Source organism: Haemaphysalis longicornis, unplaced genomic scaffold (assembly GCF_048455015.1).
Source record: "Haemaphysalis longicornis isolate Haplotype H1 unplaced genomic scaffold, Haemaphysalis longicornis Haplotype H1 scaffold_12, whole genome shotgun sequence".
Classification (NCBI taxonomy): Eukaryota; Metazoa; Arthropoda; class Arachnida; order Ixodida; family Ixodidae; genus Haemaphysalis; species Haemaphysalis longicornis.
In genome coordinates this window covers 33,996,822-34,020,306 of record NW_027526225.1, presented here as the reverse complement: position 1 = coordinate 34,020,306, position 23,485 = coordinate 33,996,822, and the positions used below count along the sequence as shown (strand labels likewise).

General features: G+C 43.7%; 1 protein-coding gene across 1 annotated transcript; it reads left to right on the top strand.

Annotated features, from left to right (window-relative positions):
- The first annotated feature begins 5,708 nt into the window (after nucleotides 1-5,708).
- LOC144161551 (uncharacterized) lies at nucleotides 5,709-22,884 on the top strand. The gene is made up of 5 exons (XM_077692203.1): nucleotides 5,709-5,781; nucleotides 7,933-8,097; nucleotides 8,891-9,016; nucleotides 14,731-15,021; nucleotides 22,847-22,884. The coding sequence occupies exons 1-5, from the start codon at nucleotides 5,709-5,711 to the stop codon at nucleotides 22,882-22,884; spliced, it is 693 nt and encodes a 230-aa protein (XP_077548329.1).
- Nucleotides 22,885-23,485: the final 601 nt, after the last annotated feature.

The window sequence follows — 23,485 nt, the reverse complement described above, 5'->3', positions numbered from 1 at the left end:
CTCCTACCGTGGTCGAGCGGTTGCGCGCTTGTGTGCTGGTGTTTTGTTTTGAAAGTACATGGTTCGAATCGTGGCGAACCCTCGTTTTTTTTGCAATGAGGGTTTCACCGGCTTTTCTTTTCTTTTTCAAGCTAAACAAAGGCAAGGCCAGAGTGCCTTGCCGTTTAACCTACAAGTGACGTTCGACGGTACCCTGAATATCAAGGCAGCCACGAAATTTGCTTTGCTCACACTTTCAATACCCATGAAGCTGCAGTCGGTACATAACATCAAGGTTAAATCAAGTAACAAGTAAAGTTTTGCTAAGTGCGTCTTCGTTCATCATCCTATCTTAATTTGTTCAGGTTTGACGGTAATGACGGAATTATAAAAACGGATCAACACGCTCGCTGATGAATTAACAGCAGATGAGCTACCGACATACGTGCGTGCTTTCGGCCGATTGGGAGCAAACGTTCTGCGCTTCGGTACGGAATCCAAAAGCCCACATAAGATCAAAAAAACACTTTCGTCTTCACTATAATGATCGAGAGTGTTCGCTTTCAGGAACGTAAATAATGACCACATGTACGTGAAAAAGCTTCTGCCTGCGCGCGCATTTAGAGCAACGCGCCCAGCCCTAGCTTAACTAGGAACAGGATAGAAGACGAGCGTCTGCAGGCTCACAAGAGAGTGCGGAGAGTGAGAAGCGAGAACCGGTATGCAAAGGTATACTTCGTGCTTGAAGCTTCCCTGCGCGTACGTCATGCTCGCGCACGGAGCGAAACCATCGACCGCCACGAAGCAGCGCGACCACAACAGACCAAAACAAATGTTTGGCTTTACCTTAATGAGATTGCTTTCCGGAACGTATAGGTACAAAAAGGGTAAAGTCCTAACCGCATGGACGCGAAATCACGCGTTGCGCGAGCGTCGTTCGGCGGCAACGCGCAGACACGGGCCCTTTCAATCGCGATTAAAGTGAATCGCCATCGAGTTTTCGAACGCACCCGACGCACTCCCGCTGCTACACGCCCCGTTGCACCGGTTGCATTCCTGTACGCCAGATGGAGCCAGATGGCCCTCTTTCCGCTGCTTTCTCGCACTGCGTCGACGCCGGTATCTGGCGAGCGTAGACATTCGGCGTAGCTCGCGCGTCAGCTCGCGTTGCCACGCGAGAAAACGCCGAAAGTACGCTGAATGTGGTTGGGCCTTTAACTTCTACTAATGTGCGTCAGCTCCCCAGCGCCGCAGCCCCAGGTTCACGCACGGAGCCAAGCCATCGGCCGCCGCCCAAAACGAGAAAAAAAATCCACGTCGCAAGAAGTCGCGCTCGAAGAAAAAGTGACGTCGCGCTGTGACGTCGCTGTTTGAAGGGGGTGTGGTCGGCCTGGTGGGCCCCTACGGGATATGCTTTGGGAATACGCGGCCGGGCCCATGGGCCGGGTTGGGCCCGGGCTTTCGGGCCGGCCCGCGCCCGTGCAGTGCTTTAATTCCAGGTAATGGCTCGCAGAATCACTGGTTGCGCTCTTTGTAGAGCCACGTGCGTTAATTCACGTGGCGTCGCATGGGCAGTTGTTGTGGGTGTCGTTTAAAGCTTCGCTTTCCAACCTTCGTCACAGCATGGATTGAAGCCAATTTTTCTTTTGGTTTCTGCCAGCGAAAACTCTCGCGACGTTGACGGTTAGGGGTTGGTACGCGCCAACACGTACGGCTCAGACAAGCCTCTTAGTCATATGCAAGTCTAAAATCTCGCTGCTTGGCGAAGCTGCTGTCAGTGCCAGAAGCGGACACGCACAACTGGGAAGCATGGATGACGAGGGACATATTCTCCAAGTGGCTGGTTGACTTCAACAAGGAAATGAACGCGGAGAAGCGCAAAGTTCTGCGGTTGCTCGACGATTGCAGTGCATACCACGTAAACGAACATCTAAGCCCTGTCGAGCTCATTTTCTTTCCTTTAAACACAACCTCTAAGCTATAGTCGATGGACCAGGGAGGGATAGCAAACTTCAAAGTCCACTATCGCCGCCATGTTATCGAGCATGTCCTCGTCGACATACAGACCGTTGACAACTCAGCCGACTTGAAGGTGCTGCTGGTGAAGCAACATGTTCTGCAAACGGAGCCTAGTGACGTGAATTCGCAGACGATACTTTATTACTTTCGCAAAGCAGGTTTCTCGCAGTGTAGTAGTGCTGCCGGAGACGAAGCAGCAGCAGTTATTATCGGTGACGCAGCCGTTGGTGCAGCGGCTCCCATTAGCCTAGGCAAGCTTTGGGAGTTCCAGGTGGGTTGACCTGCATAGATTTCGCCGACGTGGACGAAGAAGAACTCGCTGGTGGTGTTTCTGATAAGGAAAAATATCGCGGATAGCGCGGCATTGGTCCCCGAAGGTAACGCCGGTGACGTACTTCACTCAGTGACCTCCGGAACTGCTGTTGCTGCGGTTGACACGTTCCGTACGTACCGGTGTTCAGAAGCGGGCGTCGGCTCATACTTGGCCATTATTGAGGCCGCAGTTTAGAAACGTGCACTCACGAATCGCATACACAGTGCCCTCCACCACTTCTTGAGGAAGTTTGAATAAAATTTCCTGCTCATTCTACTCGATGTTTGAACTCTTTTAAAGTCCTGATATAGCAAATAAGCGCTTGTAGGGAAGTTATTTTCTATTCCCGCCGATTTCATTACAACCTTGCTACACTCTAGTACGATAAGTGTTGTGGTATAGTTTCCTGCATCTTTTTCGCAATCAAACCACGTTTAGGTGAATATAATCAACCTGAAAAGCGTATTCGTATCGTTACCGAGACATTCAACTGCATTATTCTTGTTTCTACCCGATTGTAGATTGAAAATGCTTCAATTAGAAAAAGCTCTAACTCCGGTAAATAAACAGGATTTTCCCCAAACATAAGCATGTTTTAAAGAAGTGGCAAGGTATGGGGCTGTGTAAAAACTACTAAGTGAAGCACAGCGAGAGACTGACGGGTGGCGAGTCTAATAACAGAACTACCTATCAAGGGTATCGGGATTGGAAGAATTAGAAAAAAGCTTGTGCGTCGAAGCCAATCGCTTTCTGTCCGTAAATTTGTGTTTCGATGTGAATGGTTGCATTGCATGAACAGAAAAGAAAAAATTCAGGCTGAAAAATATGCTGTCAATGAAAGTCAAAGCGTTCGCTTAACGAATGATTCGTAAGCAGTCTGACAAACTAGCTGCATGCGGGCGAAGAGAAGGAAGGATCAAGTCTCGAAAACAGGCATGAACAACTTTTACGCGATTTTTCCGTGGTCGCGGTCATGGCGAATGCCCACTGTATCAGGGTCATTCGTTTGATTAGCATATATTTTGTCACTTTGTGACCACACGTACTTCCTGCCACAAGTTTTCTCTTCGAGATACCCATGCCAGGAAGTCGGTTTAGGACAGGGCATAAGTGATCATTCACGTAGACAGGAAAGTTAGGAATGTTTACAAAGACTTTGTTGTTCAGCCGAAATTATCTAGCCTTATCAATGAGTGCATCCCTCTTTTGGTGTCGAGTCAACTGCACAACAATGCAACTAGGTTTCGCCTGAGAAGGAACCCAGTGGCAGGCCTCAATGTCGTGTGTGGACACTGGACCTCCGGCAAGGGTTCCAGGTGTTTGCACGATCTCAACGTCGTTTTCGGTAGGCTTCTCATTCGTTCCTCTAATCTCAATGTTTTTCTTACGGGAACATTGCTCGGAGTGAAGCAGGTGGGACTCGGTATCAGCCAGTCGTTTAGTCAAGGCATCACAATCCGTGCGCGAAGCAGTGTTTTTTTTCTGTGAGGGTTTCGTTATATGCCTTAAAAGCCTTGTAGAGCTCAAAAGCTTAAGGACTTCTCCTCAAAGACTTTGTTAAAATTCTCAATGCTTCTGGGGTCCCCATTCCGTCTTAAAAGTTCTCTGATTTTCGCAAGCAAGCCCCGGCATTATTTATGTCCTGGAGTAGTTCCCTCCTAAGCCCACTGATAACTTGTTGCATGGTGGGCAACATTGATACGTTTTTGTTTGAAGTGCACAAAACCACACGGCCAAAAGTGGACAAATCTGGGAGGTAGTGGCAGCAAATATAGACAAGTATAGAGATATGCTTTAAGAAAGGCGTAAACAAACAACCTCGAAAATGCAGAAGAAAAGCGCGATGGACGGGCCGCTGTGCTGTCACTGCTCACCGGTATGCAACCAAAGTGACGCGTATGAAATACACCCGGTGCAATTTAAAGTCATCTAGAGAGGTATGCATACCTCTCCATGACTGAAAACTGTATCTGTTGAGTCACTTGTCAATTATTTCCTTTTTTATTCCTTGTTTGCATTAGGGATCATACATCTGCAAGAGTGCTGTTCATGACTTACGGATATCTTCATGGAACTCATCGGCGCGGAAAGTTTCTTTAATGCTGTATGATTACCGGCACCCACGTTTCATTGGTTCGATGCGCTACGGTGTGACGTCAGATAAGTAAGTGATATCCTTCACCAAGCGCTTTTGTGGTGCTTAGTCAGCCACTTTCTTCCGACTAATTAAAACGAGCATGTGCTATCAGAAATGAAACACAAGATCTGTCGCCAAACCGTATAGGAGCATCGATTGTCTGTGTCTTCAGAAACCGAAGTAACCCGACCATGCATGCCCTTAATAGCGGCTACGATAGCCCTAGCAAACCTTTCAACAGATTTATTTTATGCAGCTACGACCACCACTTCCTGAATGCAGGCCACATCGATGGCGTTAATTGCAAATGCACATCCACCGGCGTATCTAACGCGCTTTGGGAATAGGCGAGCTGCTGAAGAAGCGATACGTCAGCCTGATCGGACACTTTAAAGAGCCATGAAGAAAAAACACAAGTTTGGTACATAGAAACACTGTCTTGTCTCGATAACGATGAAAGCAATTTTAATTTCTAGTTCAAATAAATAATGGAGATTGTAAAGGAAGCAGCCGCTGCAGTGGCGACTCCCCGGCAACTTCCCGGCAGCTTCTCTATGACGTCACGTAACCTTGTTGCTGCAATTCGCGGCGTCCTACCTATGCCACCGCAAAAAAATACGACTGTGTGGTTGTACCGGAGCCTCTAGTTTCGTTTCATCGTATAACTTGAATTATAATATGCAGTAAACATCATTATAACTATACATTTATTGCTTGCGCTCGTTACGTCATTCCTGCACATTTAACGCCAGTATGACGTAAAATTTCAGCGGTTTTCAACATTTTTTTCATTCTGAAACCTCTTTTGTCGCTCAGTGGAGGTCGGGGAGTTACCAAAGGAAAGTTCTTTAAAACTGAACAAAGTTGTATCTTGTTTTTATGGCCCCTTCACGAACAGTAGCTTTGCTTTGGTTACATTACATGAAAATTTTAGTCGATCCTCCTATCCGTCTCGTGCTTCAAATACTTGACGGCTGGTCACTATAATGACTGTAGATCTGCTTCCCTGGAAATTAACTGCTGCCATGGCTTGCGCAAGTTCACATTCATCAGCGCAAACAAAACCAAGGGCATAACTAAGGCAAAACACAAGTACAGAATTTAAAGCACCAGTATCTTTTCAAATAAAAATAGACGCTTGATTAGTTCCTACGGCGGCAACCTGAGAAGCACGGTATCGAACAGATGCGAGATTTGCTGCTTTATCAAATGGCTCACAAGCAGTCCAAACTCGGCAACATTCAATTGAATCCAGCAAACATGTATTGCATTCATCACGTAAGTGGCAAGAGGGGACGGAATACCGTCATTGTTTGGGTGGGCACTGAGGAGGGTGAGTTGCGTGGCAGAGGTTTATTTAAAACTAAAAAAAATAAATATTTGATTTAATTTGATTACAAGTGGCAGAATGCAATTGGAGCGAAGACAGTAGATAAGGGGCTAATAGAGTTATAGCAGAGCGGAAACCAGCAATTCTTTGTAACATGGGGAAGAAATTAATGAATCGAAAGTAAATTGAAGAAGGGTTTGTGCAAAATTACTTACAACGCGCTAAGGCGGGCGGGGGGGAGGGGGGGGGCTGCAAGTAATCTTTTTATAGGAAAAAAGAGGATTCGGACTACACCGGATGAGAGTGGGTGCAAGTCAAGCGGATCGGCCCTCGTTGTGCGGTTGAAATCAAAGGCAATTGTGCTAGTGGTGGCGACAACAACCGCGATAGTTAACATTGTGATGGGGATGATGATGCTGACATGTATGTGAGAAACTTTCATTTTCTTCCCTTTTTATTCTTTTAGCGAATTCGCCTCTGTAGGATATTTCCAATTCACGTCGCCGCGGATAACAGGTATGCACCACTCCCACGGGCTATCACGGTTCCCTTTGTGTGTCGGTGTTTCTCTGTTTTACAAGCAACTAGTTTATCGTGGTAAGGACATCTTTATTGTCAGGTAGACAAAAGAGCATCGAGGTAGGGCGAAAACACACTATACGTCGTAAATCGTTTCCACATTCTCCGCCAAGTCCGAGATTTTGTCTTGGGTTGTAGGCGTTCAGCTCTGCATGGAAACCACCCACTGATCAAACGTAGTTATTTATTTATTATTTATTTATTTTTATTTATTTACAATACTGCTAGCCCTTCTCGGGCTGTGGCAGGGGTGGGAAGTGAACAAGTGAACAATACACACTATTAGGCAAAAAACAAGTCCAGCCGTCGTTGAAAGTCCTGTGAGGATCTACATCCTGTAAACACCTCGGGAGGAAGCGCATTCCAATCAACAATAGATCGCACTAGAAACGAAAACTTAAATACATCCACCCGCGGTACATACATGTACATTTGGAGGGAAATAGGAAGCGGCCGCCTGGGGAATCTGCGCATTGTATGGTTCACGTCTGCTGTTTTGGGGCAGAAGAGAGCCACTTATAGTAAAACAGTCCTAAAGGCACCAATGCTGGTGCAAGCGTTAGAAATGAGATAGCCTACTTTCATTAACTTAAATTTACGATGTCGAGGACGTAATATTTTAATGTGCGCTGAACAGCACATCCCCGGAGTGTGCCTGAACACAACTGTGGGTTCAATATATATGTAATGGCACGGCCTTCGGTAACCTAGCTGTATTTACAGTATACTGGTTGTAGATCTAAGCGTGAGGATAGGTGAAATATAATAATAAGTGTTTTAAATTTTAAAGCGTGGGGTGAAATTCTCTGACCACGGAAGCAGTCGCAACCATGCATTAAGTAAAGAAGTCATGCCGCAGTTCTGAAATTATGAACAGTTGAAGCATTTTTCTGATCAAGGAAAAATACACCAATTGAATTTTTTGTTAACCCTATTTTATTAGACCCCTGAAGGCTGTTGTGTAATGGATCAGCTTTGTGTTGCGCTCAAATAATGAGCAGGTGGCGTACTAGAAAACTCTGCACACTTCGGTTTTTTCGGTGCTGTTATTTAAAGCTGATATTTAGAAAAAGACAGTAAAAATAAAGGAAAAGAGTAATAACGTGATAATAAAGTCTATACATCAAGCGTGTCCGCCTATATCTGGTTAGATACAACAAGTTTCCCGCCCTAAGATATATTGCCTCCTCTAACGTACACGAAGCAAATTTGCCGTTTTCTGCTGCCATAAAGTTTTGCTACAACTAGGTTCAATGATTGATTTCTGTCATTGGCGTCATTTATTATCAACCATGCGGTCATTGATTCATTTCTGCTACCACTAGTTCAGCAAAAATGACCACACCGAAGAGGTTGTGAAATGAAATATTGAATGATATATCCACGTTTAAAAAATGGCTCTTGTCCTTTTTAACACTTTGTGAACTGCATCGGTCTCCACGGTAGTGTTATTAATTACTAAGTTTAAAACAACCTAAAAACAAGGTTATAATGATACATTTTGGATTTAGCAAACCTGAAATCTCGTTAAAAATACGTGCATAACTTTGAGCTCGGGTTCTTTTTTACTTGCAGAGGAAGTGCTCGACATCACGGCATTGCACCGAGATTTCATCTACAATGACAACTTCGCATCGAAGCTGGAATGTCATGGCCCAAGTGATCGCAAAATCGCCTTCGACTACTCCATAAAAGAAGTCACTGTCAAAAACATCGACCAACACCCAAAACCCGTGAACGGTAATTATATTGAGAAACATTTCACGCTTTCTATGCAATCCCAAACAGGAAGAAATCTGTTATTATCCCCGGAAAAGCTGGAGTGCTCGGAGATGTTGCGCAAATTCCGCCTGTTGAAGAAAAGTGAGGATTCAGGGAAAGTTTTCGTGGTGCCAGCTTTACACTACATTAACTTTCATTTCATCTTGCTTGCCACCTCCGGGTGCATACGTTGACCAGTAAGCGGGCATCGTTCGGGGCTACCATAGGACGAGGAAAAAATTGTTGAGCAGTACAATAAAGCTGGCTAGTAGACGGGATCTGTATTTCAAGAATCCTTTGGTGTGACCCGCTGTCTTCGTCTTTTCAGCTACCGAAAGTTGCTCACTGAGGTCAGAGCTGTCAAACACCCTGTCTTCAGCCCAATAGAAAGACACGGAACTTGATCAAAGCCTCGATTCGACTGCCATTGCAATACCAGTTGGTAGGATGCGCTGAATATAGAGACCATGTTCAACACGTTGAAGACATGCTCCTATAACATTTCAGTTGCAAAAACATACGCCTCCCTGAATATAGGTGTGTGCGTGCTCGCGCATGCGACATCACAGCAGCTGTTGTGCACCAGTAATCAAAAAGCATTTGCATATTTCATAGCCAACTGCTTAAATACATCGCATGCGGTTCAACACAGGTATACAGCAGTAGAAACGTATCTTAAAGTTGCCGGGAATTAGAGAGATCAATGCAATTATTATGCCGTACTCTGTGTGCCTTGAAAAACTTGTTTACCGTGTATTCTCCAAACTTCCAGGGACTTACTTCCTATCTTTATCAACGGAAGAGTTACCACGGACAAGAACGAATATGTTCTGGTGCCTGGTAGAAAATTCTACCCTTTCCAACGTCGGTTCACCAGCTATGTTTTACGGACCAGAAGGTAAGCAGCCCCTTCTGGGGAGCTTTTCTTTACCTGCAACCATTTTTTCTCTGCAACGTGTGCAGCCTCAAAAAAGGAGAATAAAGCACTACGGTTTTCAAATTTACTGTCGTTTACTACCTTGAGCTCTGTGAAGACAATTGTAAATTTTGTTCCGCAGGGGCTAGCGTCCAACATTTCTGGTGAGGATATGTCCCTTGGAAAAAAGAAATATTCTGCAATCGATTGCTGTTCTTACTTCAGGGCAATTCGAGAGCGTTATGCTCAGCTGTGACCTGGACACTCAATTGAACGCTGTCCGAATTCTTGAAGATGCCGCCAGGGCTCAAGGGCCCCTCACCGCAACTTAGGGAAAAGAATAATGAAGGTTACTACCCATCTCCTTCCTTACTTCGTTTTCAGCCCACGCAACAATTTTACTTCTCTCTCCCTCTCTGGCTATCTTTCCCTTTTTTCGTGCGTAAACTTTTACCGACCTGCTCTGGCTGAGTTTGAGCAATTTCACCCTGGTTTTTAAACATGACGTATCGTCCTACCCCTCCTCACAAAGGTGCATAGATCGTAACAAGAAGTGGAGGAATCTACTTAACGAACGGAATGAGCTGCTTGAAGTTCAAGCCTAGTCCGTGTGCCGAGCGTAACTTGATCGATCGAATAGCTGCAGCACCGACGCTCTCCCTAACCGAGTAAAGGCCGGTGAGGCGCATAGTGAGAAGAATATACGGAGCAATACGACTGAATCCCACAGCTAGTCACGACTGCTGGTGAGCGCAAAGAATATGTAATACCGGAAAGAACCTGCGGTGTTTGTGCGTAAAATAGAGATAGATGCTCAGTTGAGAAACCCAAAAGGTCCAACAAGTCTGCCATTGCCGTAATCAGAATGCTTGTTACACGTAGGCGGGCACTTTGTGTGTGTAGAGGGAAGAGAAAGGGATGGTTGGCGCGGAGAATAGCTAAGTGAATGATGCAAAAGCTGAACACCAACATTATCTCGCACTTCATAACGTCCACCACAGTTACCTTCCATCAGTTCGTTTTATCAGGGGTGTCAGAGTTATCAGCTTATTGTTTGGCGACGGTCTTAAATCTAAAATCATCACCACAGCTTTCGTGTCTAAAGTCGCTTAGGCATGGGTCCAACTCCTGCGACTGCCACCATGGGCGTACTCAGGATTTTGTTTTGAGGGGGGCAAACCCATTGTATTGACTGGAAAGAGAGAGAGGGCAATTGCGCATGGCAATGTGTTCCTTGATGGCTTGGAGATGGCAAATCCTTTTTTGCATCCCCCTGCCGACGTCAATAACTGTCCCCGTGTCGTCTACTCAGTACGCGACAAAAAGGTGCGATACTTTTGATCACATTCCTCCAACTTAAATCACGGATATTTCATTGTACTAAACCTGACTCTATGTATAATGTATAATTATCATGTGAATGTTAACAAAAAAAAAATAAAGGAAGCTCACATAAACACGTGAGACTTGAACGTGAGACTTGAAATGCAGCCGATTTGCTTTTTCCTCGCGTCCTCAAAGACCTTTACTTTCTTTTGTGGCTGTAGCAGCGAAGAAGAAGCAAATCGAAGGAGCAGAACGAACGAACGAACGGATTGCGCACACTTAAACTAGGTGCCCCCAGGCACAACTAGTACCCTATCACGTGTTCTGTGTCGAGCAGGTGGTGTGATTCCTCTCCCCACCATCACAGCCGAGAATGAGAGATTAGCAACGGCTTATAAGACCCACAGAATTCCTTCAGCCTTGGTTACTGTATAACCTGTGTTGCTGCTGTTCGGGCAGTGTTGCTGTATAGCCTGCGTTTTTATTCAACTCTTAAATCCGCAATAGACTCTTCCACTTCGGTCAGATCATGTAGCAAGAATTACTTGTCGCCGCGAAACGCGTGGATATCTCACAGTTTACTAAAGAGTATGCGTAAAAAGGAAAACCTGTATAGAAAAATGAAAAGGCAACCATTCAATGATGTTTTAAAACAACGTTACAAAATATACTCGAACACCTTGACGTCACTACTCAAAGCTAGCAAAAGAACATATCTTGAAAAACAGATCTCTGATGCCGGTAAGAACATGGCTAAGCAATGGCGTATACTGAATACGTTTCTGAAAAAAAACAGCAGATAAAAGTGAAATAACCGAAATTCATCAGGACAACAACATATTCCAAGACCAGAGAGATATCGCGAACGCTTTTAGTACGGCCTTTTCGAAACCACCAAGCACCAACACCGCTAATCTCATAGATAACCACTCTTCCATAAATAAGGCCGATAGCCTTCCACGTGTCCCACGATCATTTTTTGTGTTTCCTTGTACGCATTTAGAGGTTAAGAGTGCTATTCTTAATATGAAAAATACTAGTTGTGGTCTTGACGGTATTAACGCCCTTCATATCAAACATGTCGTTGACTATATTGCAGAACCTTTCGCTCATAATGTAAATTTGATTATCAAAACTGGTGTTTTTCCTGACCAAATAAAACAAGGTAAAGTAGTTCCAATACATAAAAATAGTGACAAGACGCTAATAACAAACTATAGACCCATATCTATACTCCCCTTCTTTGGTAAGGTGGTTGAAAAATAATTCAACAGAGGGTTTTTAACTATTTCGAGAAACATTGTATTCTTACACCAAGACAATTCGGATTTCGCCTTGGTTTTTCGACAACCCTAGCGCTCAAAGCCCTTACTGACAAATTCAAACGTGAAATAGACGAGGGTAAGCTTGTTGGATCGGTTTTTCTGGACCTTACGAAAGCGTTTTTGATTCCATCGATTACCACATCCTTTTCAGAAAACTTGCTGCTTATGGCATAGTAGGACCACCTTTGCAGCTTTTTCGCAATTATCTGTTAAACACAGTATTATAGTTAGTGTTTGTGGGGCACTTTCAGATAAAAAAATAATTAACATTAGTGTCCCGCAAGGGTCAATATTAGGGCATCTACTATTTTTAGCCTACATAAACCACCTTCCTACCTGTCTTTCTCCCTCAACAAAATGTCTCATGTATGCTGACGATACGACTATTTATACTTCGCATAAATCAATAGAAACAGTTACGAACACATTATCCCGAGATCTCTCTTATGTAAACAGCTGGTGTCATAAAAACAAATTAGTAATCACTCCGTCGAAAACAATGTACGTAGTCTTCAGTTCTCGAAATCAAACCGGCAACCTGCAATCGTTATACATTGATATGCACCCTATCTTTCCTTGCAATCAATGCACATTCTTTGGAGTTCAGCTTGACAATCTCTTGAAATTCAATGCCCATACCACTGCACTGAGAAAAAAGATGGCATATGGCATGAGAATACTCATGAAAGTCTGCTATTACTTTCGCCCACAGACACTGCTTACATTCTAATATGCTTTCATTCACAGCCATCTGAGGTATTGCATCGAAGCCTGGGGGCTGACTTACCAAGTTCATTTAGAACCAGTGCGACATATCCAAAATCAAGCACTTCGCATTATCACTCGTAGCCTTTACAATGCCCATGTCAATCCTCTGTATCGAGAACTAGGGGTTTTCCCTCTAGATAGGCTTATAACGTTTAGTGTAAGTATAACAGCATACCGCCTGTTTAGGAACCAAAATCTCCTGTACGTAATAGGTAGACCGGATCTGGCTAACCATAACACCCGATTTTCGGAACAAAAAAATTTTATACTCCCAATAATAAGGACGAACTACGAAAAGCACAGTTTTGAATTTGCCGCAATTAAGCAGTGGAATAACTTGGCCTACATTATCAAAACCTCCCGATCTCTCAAGTCATTTAAGCGCTTACTTCGTTCTTGACTTGACCCATCATACCTCGTCATGTTTGGTGCACCTTACCATATCCTAAACCCTACGGATATCCTAAACCATATCCTAAACCTCTTTTTCTGCCCCATCTAAATTATTGTCAACTTGTCTGGGGATTGACAACCCAGAAAAATAAACAAAAAATATTTATTTTGCAAAAAGGAGCATTGAGAGCAATTTTCAATATTCAATTAGACCAATCAATGGAACCGACCTGGAATAGCCTAAATAAATTCAGTATTCTAACCTTATACGACATACGTTTATTCATGGCCTATAGAAAAGCTTCCTTGTCCAACCAGCCAAACAGTTTTCTTTAATTACCAAACCTCACCGAGTGAAAACTACCTTATCCTACAGGACAACCTGACAAATAGATTGTAACATGCACTAGAACAAATTACGGCTCACAGATGTTGTCTTTTCTTGTACCCTCATTGCTTAACCGGTTGAATAAATATAACGTGGACTACACAATCACTAATTTTTTTTTGTTTGTGCAGTAACGCGGCCCCCCTTTTTTTCTTTTGTTGATTTTTTGTCTCGTTTACTTGTTGTCTGAAGTGCTGATCACCTTACCTTTGCTTTGTACCCGGCGTTGCCGAGGTCTCGTCAAGCTGTCTAGTACAGCTTTCTTGCTTGGCCCCGCCACTTTATACGAAAATATCTGTCTATATAGATGTGCATAAGCGGAAATAAAGAATTCATTCATTCATTCATTCATTCATTCATTCATTCATTCATTCATTCACTTTATGTGTATGCTGCAACGTATTTGAAAAAAAATCTATATTAGCTGGAGCAAATACATTACACCCTAAACTCTAGATATGTGTATTACCTGTATATGTGCGTATAACCACATGTATACATGCATCTGTATGTAGTTTAGTTTCTCGCCGACTCTAAGCATTTTTTCACTACTGCTTTTATCCGACATGTCAACACTATTCTCAGAGTTCTTGGCGTAATAATTTGTTTTTTTTTCAATTGTATAATCCTTATGCATAATTTCTTGTTCAGCGACTGCACCTACTCTTCACTTTGTTACCACCATCAGGCTCCCACGTGCAGTGCTCTTCACTATGGGACCCCTGCCTGTATACTAATGCTATGTTATTTCATCTGTTTGTGTAATAAAGTGAAACTGAAACTGAACGAACTGTGTTGCTATTTTCGTAGTTCTTGTTGTTAGTTTACCGTTTTTTTCTGGATTTACGTTCACTGTCTTCTCACTGATCCAAAAATGTAACTGGCAAGGGCGCTGTCATAGCTACACCTGAATCAGGTTTAGCCTGCGTACAATGTGTATATTTATATGTAATTGAAGTTATTTTTTAAAATAAAATCCACTTGATCGCCAGACTATAGGCTCCGTTCTCGAGCAGAGACAATTTATCACGGCTTTGTAGATTGCAGAGATGCTGTCTTTTACTGATACATTTTGCAGCGAACGCTCAGGAAACTCCTGGGTATTACGTTTTTCTCAATCCGATGTTTGCCGTTTGGCTATCATGGTAACCAACACAATGACATGTTTGTGTTGATTGGTTTATACAGTCTGTGGCGGTGTCGCTTATGTGATAGGCATGCTCAGCCACCAAGATTAACAAAGTCAGATATCCGTTAAACATTGGCATTTGTACATGGTGTGTATAATTCGCATTACCAACCGCCTGACTGATTCTCTGTTTTAAATGCTTGTGTGTATTTGCCTGAATTTTGAGGAGTTTGTGCTCCTCTTAACTTAAGGGTATTCTTTTTTTCTTGTCTCGACAGTCCTCGCTTCGCTGTTAAATAACTACTCTCACTTTTTTCGGATGACTTTAGAACTCTCAGAGCCATTATTTCTGTTCGTTTTTGCGCAGTCAATCCTGGTTTGCTGCCCCAGAAGTACACGGTCACCGCCAGCTTGAACGACTCTGTAACTCTACGGGTTCAGGCTGTACCCGGAGAAAGCTCGACCCCCAACGTGTCATACTGGACCACAGTTGACTCTTTTGGGGAAACTTCAAAGAGGTCGAGGCTCGGCACCCAAAGGGACCCCTCTCAGTGGAACATACCAACAGTCGACCTGTACCACAGCGGAGTGTACATTGCCCATGGTCCTGGTGATGCGCCTGGAAAACGCCGGGCTGTCTTCAGGGTGATTGTTCGAAGTAAGTTTCTCTCAGTGCTTACTTTGCGTTGTAGAGCGTGGAAAGACGCGACAGCACACTTTCACGCATAATGATTATGTTTGCCATAAAATATCTTCACGAGGACCCGACTCCGCTGCATTCGAGTGCAGATGTGCGAGTATGTACGTGGAGAATTAACTTACCGGCGCAGTATTTACCATCGTCACCCAGCTCCCTACGACGGGGAAGAGTACCTTCGCGTATTCATTACGTCAAATGCAGCGCTCTCGGCGCTTGCTCGACGAAGAAGAAGCCCAGCGAAGAACACGAACGCTGCATGGTCTCCTGCCTTGACCAGTGCCTTTAAGCTGTTTCTCCGCAGATTTCTTGAAGTAACTGGTATTATCTGCTTCTGAAAATTACGTCCGGTTCATTGACCCAGTTTTATAACATCGGACCGTCCACAAACCAGCAATCGCCACTTGAAGACTAAACCACGTAGCACATCCCACCTAGGCCTTCTATGGCCACGGTGAAATCAGCCGCAGCTTCGCTGTGGGACTTCGCTGTGTGCGACGTCCCTTGTGGGACTTCGCTCTCGCTACTGGCGTTCATCTGAGAATGTAAAGTTTTCCCGAATTGACATCGCCCTCCCCACCCGCCCCCACATAGGCCGAGTCGCCATCCTTGTGTCAAGAAAGTTTCATTCATTGACTTATTTATTTATTTATTTACTTATTATTTATTTATTTGTTATACCCTTATGACCAAAAAGCATTACAGAGGAGAGTGGTTTACATTGAAAAGGCATGGTACATGGTGAACGGAGAGAAAAACAGAATACAGTGTTAGCACAATTACAATCAAGATGTCACAATGCTAATATTAAAAATCAATTAAGCGGATCGTGAGTGTACAGTTCTAGCTAGTGTTTTACGAAAATGATGGTTATCATTCATAGACACAATTTCAGGGGCAAGCTGATTCCATTCACAGAAGCACGAGGCAAGAACGACGGTGCAGCTGGATTAGTGTAGGTGATAATGTAACTTTGTCAGGGTTATTGAAGCGATGGGATAGGTTCTGGGGCTGTGGAATAGGTTCGTCGTGCAAGATAAAATGGTGGTACAATTTATGAAAAGTTTATAAACGTTTTCATTGGTTAATCTTCAATAAGGTCATGACATGTTCTGGGCTGTGTTGCGCATTTGAAGTTACATCATCCTGTCGACTGCGCCAATTATAAGGCCTCTAGCACAGCCCACTGATCTAATGGTAAGCATGAAGACGAAGAATTTCAAAAGGTTTATAGGCGAATACTTTTCTTCGAGACGACAAACTAGGCAATGATAGACTAGCTTCTATTACAGACATGCTGGCAGTGCGGATGTAATTTGAAGATATCAAGCCTGTAGAATTATTATGAACAAGTTCAAGCGATGTAATCAAAATGCGGTAAGAGGGATCCCATACCAATGAAGCATATTCTAATTTAGGTCGAATGAATATTTTGTAGAGGGGTAATTTTAGTGAGAATGGGGCTCTATAAAAGTTAACGCGTAGGTACCCGGGCGTGTGGTTAACGTTGCTGATTTTCTGTTAGATGTGCAGTGCCCAAGAGAGATTTGATGTTATGTGGACCCCTGGTATTTGTAGGAGGTAGTAGATGCAAGAGGTGTGCCATTTCGATTCTAAGTAAACTGACTGCAAACACTTCGGGACTCGCGCGTAGCATTACACTTGTTAATGATAAGTGCCGTTATTCGTACGCGGCACCAGTTAGCAACTGTGTTAATGAATTAATAAAGAATACAGTAACCATTTATATTGTCTACCTCACGACAAGTAACGCATTCATTAGCAAATAGATGAATACTAGAATCTGTAGCAGAGGCAAGGTCATTATTATAGATGAAAAATAAGAACGGCCGAAATTACTCATCTCTGAGGAACGCCAGAGTGTTCATCGGTATAATTAGAACTGAACCCGTTTGCATTAACAAATTGTGAGCGATTTGTGAGAAATGATTCAATCCATTTGAGCACGTTAGGGCCAAGATCAGGTTGGCTAACTTATGAACTAATAGTTTATGATAGACCTTATGAAATGCTTTAGATAAATTTAAGAAAATGCAATCAGCTTGTGATTAGTTGTTTAAAATACCGTGTAATTTATCACTAAAACATATCAGTTGGGTTTCACAAGAGTATCACTTGCGAAAGCTGTGCTGAGCTGTGGCGAAGAATGAGTTGCTTTCAAACAAATTTACAAGGTTTCTAATATTACGGGTTATAGTAGTTTAAAGCACGTACGGGTTAGGGAGTTGGGGCGATAGTTAGTGCGGGAACACTTTCTACCAGATTTATGAATGGCGACCACCTTCGCGATTTTTCATTTATTTTGGAGAGTAGAAGTGTCAAGTGATTGTTGGAAAACGTTATATAATATGATGGAACTTAGTCCTACGGTATTTCTTAAATATTTGGTATTGATATAATCGTAACAAGGTGAGGAATGATTGCCTAATTTGTTAATAAGAGAAGCGATACCAGGGACGTCAACAACTGTTGGTGGCATAGGGAGGTAATTGTAGGGAAGGGTAGTAGGTAGCCGAATGTCTAATGTTTTAGAAAAACTGGTGGCAAATGTGTGGTTAAGGGCGGTCGCACATTGATTTATGAGAACTGCGTCACCGAACGAGTCTTGCCATCAGATGGAATCTTCTTTCCGGGGATTAATAACGCACCAAAACGTTTTACATTTGTTTTAAAGCATGGTGCAAAGTTGGGAAAGTTGGTAACATTGTTTTTAACATGGATGGCAGGACGTTAGAAATGAAGTTATTTTTGGCGTGTTCGAGTTCTCTTACTTAATCACTAGATGCGGTTTTAAAAGCGGCACATCGTGCGTTGATTGGTGAAAGTTTATCTGAGCGATAAAGGCGTTTTTTTATAATAGAAATCCTCTTGATAGTGACGTTATACCATGGTGATTGTGCGTTGCTAGCAATGGTGTAGGTTGGTATGTGCTTCACAGTCAGGCGATTTACTTCGACAACGAACATAACCCAGTCAGACTAAACGTAGCGGTTATTAAAATCCGTCAGGAAGACGTCAAGACATTTGTACAATTCACTGTTGATCGCATCGAATTTGGCTGTTCTGTAGTCGAAAATTGATTTAAAGCAAAGCTTTTTACCTCTACCCAACGAGGATTCTTCCGCGAACGTTGGTGTCAACAAAAAATTCCCGCGAACAAATAAATGAATTTAGTAGAACCGACTGGATTTGAACCTGGAACTAATTAAGTAACAAAGCCAGAGCCCGTTGTCTCACCGATTTAGCAACGAGCCCACGCGGAAACGGGGACGACAACCGGGGCACTCATCAATCACATCCTCGGGTTTAACCCCTGCATTCTGATTGAATGTAACGCGATAGCGATTAAAAGAAGCTCACACCTACCCATGCAATCTCAGTTCTAGTACGCCAATGTGCTAAAGCCTGTGCCTTCCAGAGTTCACGTAAAAAATCTCAGCTCCTCGTCATCCGCCTCACCCCAAACGACACCTCATGGAACAGATCCAAATACTCCTTGATGGCCAGGCCATCACGCCAAGCCCCAGCTTCAACATCCTGGGCCTACATCTTCAGGCCAACGCCAAGAGTGACGTATCTTTGCAGCGCCTTAAGTACAGTCAAATCAATAAAACCATACACATGATCAGGTGAGTTGCCACCAAGAGGTGAGGCCTCAAGGGATCCGATACCTTTCGATTAGTTCAAGCTTTTTTCCTCTGGAGAATCACTTACGTCAACCCCTATCTTCTTCTCGGCAAAGAGGACATAACGATGTTTCATATAATGATTGGAAAGGCGGTTGAGCAAGCCATTGTTCTTCCCATGGGTGCGTCCACAGAGAGGCTGTTCAGCACGGGGCTCTACAACAACGTGGAAGAGCTGATAGAGGGCCATCTTTCTATCCAGAAGCTCCGAATGAGCAGAACTGCGGCGGGCGGCCACATCCTCCAGCAGATTGGCTGGGCACAACAGAATGTCACTCCGCATCATGCACTCTTGGACTTTTGGTGACAAGAACTAAAGATGCTCCCTTTGCTTAGAAATACGAAACCCTCACACAACGAGGGTCGCTGAAAAGCACGGGCTCAAGCGCTCAACACGAGCCTCGGTGGAGATCATGCAGTTATCTACACAGAAGCCTCCCAACATCGAGGGCTGCCGTACGCCATCATCGTGGCTACCTCCAGAACCAACCTCCTTGCTCGTGCCTCACTCGAGACCGAAGACATGAAAGCAGCAGAAGGAACAGCCATCGCCTTGGGTCTCACTCAAATAGGGGTTCATAAGGTGGTGACCGATGCCCAGCAAGCCTGCCGGAATTAAAAGTCGGGTTTGGTGTCCCGGCCTGCACTGCGTGGGCTAAAAAACCACTCCCCAAATATCTCCGTTCAGTTCATTTGGACACCCGCTCACGCTTTCATTGATGGCAACGAATACGCCTACCAAGCCTGCGCTTTTACCCCCCCCCCTCCGTGCTATGTAGCTGAACGAGGGCAGTCACCAGCTTGTCTCGTTCAGGGACATAACCCAGCATTATCGCCTTCTGCGACATACCCTACCTTCATATTACCCGTAGCTTTCCATACAACAACAAACGAACCTACGGCTCGTACAATCCGGCTCCTTCCCACACCTGACGCGTCTTCACTTAATGCACCCGAATCGCTACTACGCTGAATGTAAATTTTGCTCAGAAGTAGGAACACTCTGCCACAAAATCGGGGTGTGCGGCTTTAGCCCTCAGCACCCTCCTCTCCTTCCGTCAACTACCGAACAAGAGCAATGGGAGATGCTCCTGTCCAGCCCCTCTCTGCCTACCCAGCTTCAGCTCGGTGACACAGCACAGGTGGCGCGGACTGAATATGGGCTACAGTGAAGAAGGAAGCACTCCCGTGGGCCGCACTCTGGGCCGTTCCGAAATCTGAATAGAGGTATTTCTTCCTCCTTCAGGCCTCCTGCTCCTCCTCTGTCTCTGCCCCCCATCTCGTCGCTTCAGTCCGCGACGGCAGAGACGGGGAAGTGCGATCGGATAACACCAGGTTTCAGCTTTAATTTTATAAAAAAAGATTTTACTCATGCTACACCTATACAACTCAACCACTCACCGTTAATGCATAATGCAATAATTTAACCTTATCAAGAATATCGCTTTGAAGTTATAGAGAGTGTGGTTAAGTGCATTTCACATCTCTCTGGTTTCACTATTTGTAGATCGACGTGTGTAAATGTAAGCTACGTCGCATGGGTAATCCTAGTGGGTGCCGTTATATCTTTGCTTTCCAACCACATTCACAGGGCGGATTAGAGCTAATTTTTTTCAACATCCTGGTTTGTAACAATTATTCCTTACACGCTAGAAAAAAATAGTAACCCTTTCTTCCTGCTGTTCCCGTGCCCACGGGTGTTTTGTGACACGGTTGGTGAATGGGTTTTTATGGCGCATTTGTTGCGGTGTTCAGGCGACATAGAAAGCAACCACGGGCCTCCTACTCGTTCTGAAGCACTGTTAGGGATTAATTCATTTCCCGATATCTTGGCTGAACAGATGAAAGTTGTGTTTCACCTGCTCAAAGACATTCATATATGGTCAACGCAAAGTTCCAAAAGTCAAGCTGAATTTATTACGGAATTAAAAAGTACTAAAACCTGCCAAACAGTAATTGAAACAACCCCGACGAGTACACAAGGCCGGTTGAATCTTATTGAACACAAGTTCAACGATCTGGAAACTTTCACTAACCGACTATAAACCGCGGAATTATCAATTGAAAAACGAACCACGAAAAATTAAGCAATGAAGTTGCGGTTAAACGAACAGGAAGACCGGGCTCGTCATAACAACTTCCCGCAAATAGCCAAAGCTCTGGTCACACTAATGACATTTTGCCAGCTTAGCTAAACGCGAGGGCCAGTGGTCGAGCAACAACGCCTCGTGTTCCTTTACTATTCAGTAATATACAATGCATTGTGAAATGACGCAATTCATTATCAAGTGCAATAGACACATGTTCTGCACACATAAATGCACTAACCGAAACTTGGCTTCCTGCGCATGTACGCGATTCTGAAATTTTTGTAAACGCATCGCATTTTACAATGTATTGATGCGAAAGGACGGAGCGCCAAAGTGGCGAAGCTTTATTAGCTGTTTCAAGATATGTTCATTCGTCTGTCATTTATGTGCGGAGCGTGTTAGAAGTGGTCTTTTCCCTACTACCGCTCGATGATATCAAAATAATGACACTTTGTTGATTATCAAAGGGTAGATACAGCAGCAAAATGGGGCCGCCAAAGCCTGCAGGTAGGCCTGTGTGGCGTCGCCCGGCAGCAACGGCCTTCACTTCTGTAAAAAACATTCATTGACACTGCTAACTGTATCGGAAGGTAAAAAAGAACAAGCAACCAAGAAAAAAAGATAAAGAAAATAAGAAAAATAGAGAAAGAAAAATATCGAAGACCAAAAATAAAGGGAGGAAAGAAAAAAGGAAAACAAACAACAACAGACAAACAGAAGCGATGAAGACAAACAGACAAAGATACAATAAATCAACATGGGTTTCAGCTACATGGGTGGCATTTTCCTCATCAGATCAAAACAATTAGAGAACAAAGAAATAGCTACCAATCACTGCATACAAATACGTCCTTCAGCATATTTCTAATGCCAGCATAGCAGCACGCAAGTGTTTCCGCGTTGTTGAAGAAAACAATTCGTCAGGCAATTCGTTGAAGATAGCAGGAACATAATGTGGCCGTGCAGCCATTCCGTAATGGGTACGGGCCCTTGACATCATATATCGAGGTATGTGCTACAGTGGTATAGGTTTAACATTGGGAGCTCGGTAATCCATACACCAGAAATATTTTAGCACGACTATTGGCTTAAGCAATGTACGGAATGGCTGTAAACCACTTGCCTCGAATATACTGTCCAAATCCGGTACATGTGACTTATAAAGAAGGCTCTTCGTGATGTTTTTTGAAATGCTGCTAACTCTCTTTTTCCAGGTACCGGAGCAGTCGAAAAAAACAGCACACGCCATAACAAAGAACACTATAGGCTAAAGTTTGAGCTAGTATTTTTTGAACAGAAAAAAGCAGAAACAATTTTAAGTTGTACAGCATACAGGCAGTACTTCTAAGCTTTTTACATATGTGAGCCATGTGTGTGCTCCACGAAAGATCCCCATCAAAATGTACACCTCGGTATTTAACAGACTCGACACATAAAATACGGGTAAGGGAACAGGATGCACAATTTGATGAGTTTATTGTATTGAAGCACTCGTTCGGCACTGGTTTCTGTTGATTTCGGAAACAAACTAGCCGCCTTTTTACAGGGTTGATTGTAATTAAATTTGCTTCGAACCAATCCGCTACCTTTCTGGTATGGTCAAAAAGATTTGCGAGAGTGAGAGAATAACCAGAGTTACCAGATACCAGCAGGATGTCATCAGCTTATTGATAAATTTTCGAAATTTTAACAACAGTAGCTCAGTCATTTCCATAAAATTAAAAAGAGGGGGTGACAAGATAGACCCTTGCGGGACACCCCTCTTAAGCCTAATACTAAAACTCAGCACCGATTCAAGTGACACCACTTGAGAACGATCCCGAAGGTAATTTTAGAGCAGAGATGAAAATTGTACGGGGAAGCCATAACGGTATAATTTAGTACACAGTATACCATGGTTCACAGTATTAAACACTTTCTTCACATCAAGAAATAACACAAACGAAAACTCATTCTGATCTATGCTGTAAGTACCACACAACTTTTCAGGTAACACCTGCGTGCCCCCGCCGGAGATGAAGCCGTAGAGATGTGCACTCAGTAACCCATGTTTTGTTACAAAGGAAGTCATGACACCATGTGCGTTTCAAGAATTTGCGAAAAACAAGATACAACTGAAATGGAGCTGTATATGTAGGGTCCTTTCTTCGCGCTTTTAGAGGGGAACCACGCGTTTCCACTTTAGGCCGTCGGGCCAAGAGCTATGTTCAATTATTTTGTTCTGTATAAACAAAATAACTCCTTTTAATTACCCAATATTTCTGCAGAGATCATCTATGTATATGTTATCAAGCCCTAACGATTTGTTGCGACTTACTATGCGACGAACTACTCACTATGCAAAGGAGATCAGTCTCTGGCAAAAACGGGATAAATGCGGACGATTACACAAGATTTGGTAGGGTATTGTTACTTGTACACTGAACTGGATCGTTTTGTTGCAATGAAGACGATTCATAAAATTTGTTGGCAAGGTCCGAAGTAGCGGATACAAAGCTGCGTTCTATTGTGCTTTTTGTAGACAGGCGTTCGTTACCTCGTAATTGATTTACTAAGGACCAAGTTTTAGTCATGTTGCGACTAGACGCTTTGAAGTGTTCGGTATAGAATGGCCACTATGACAAACGA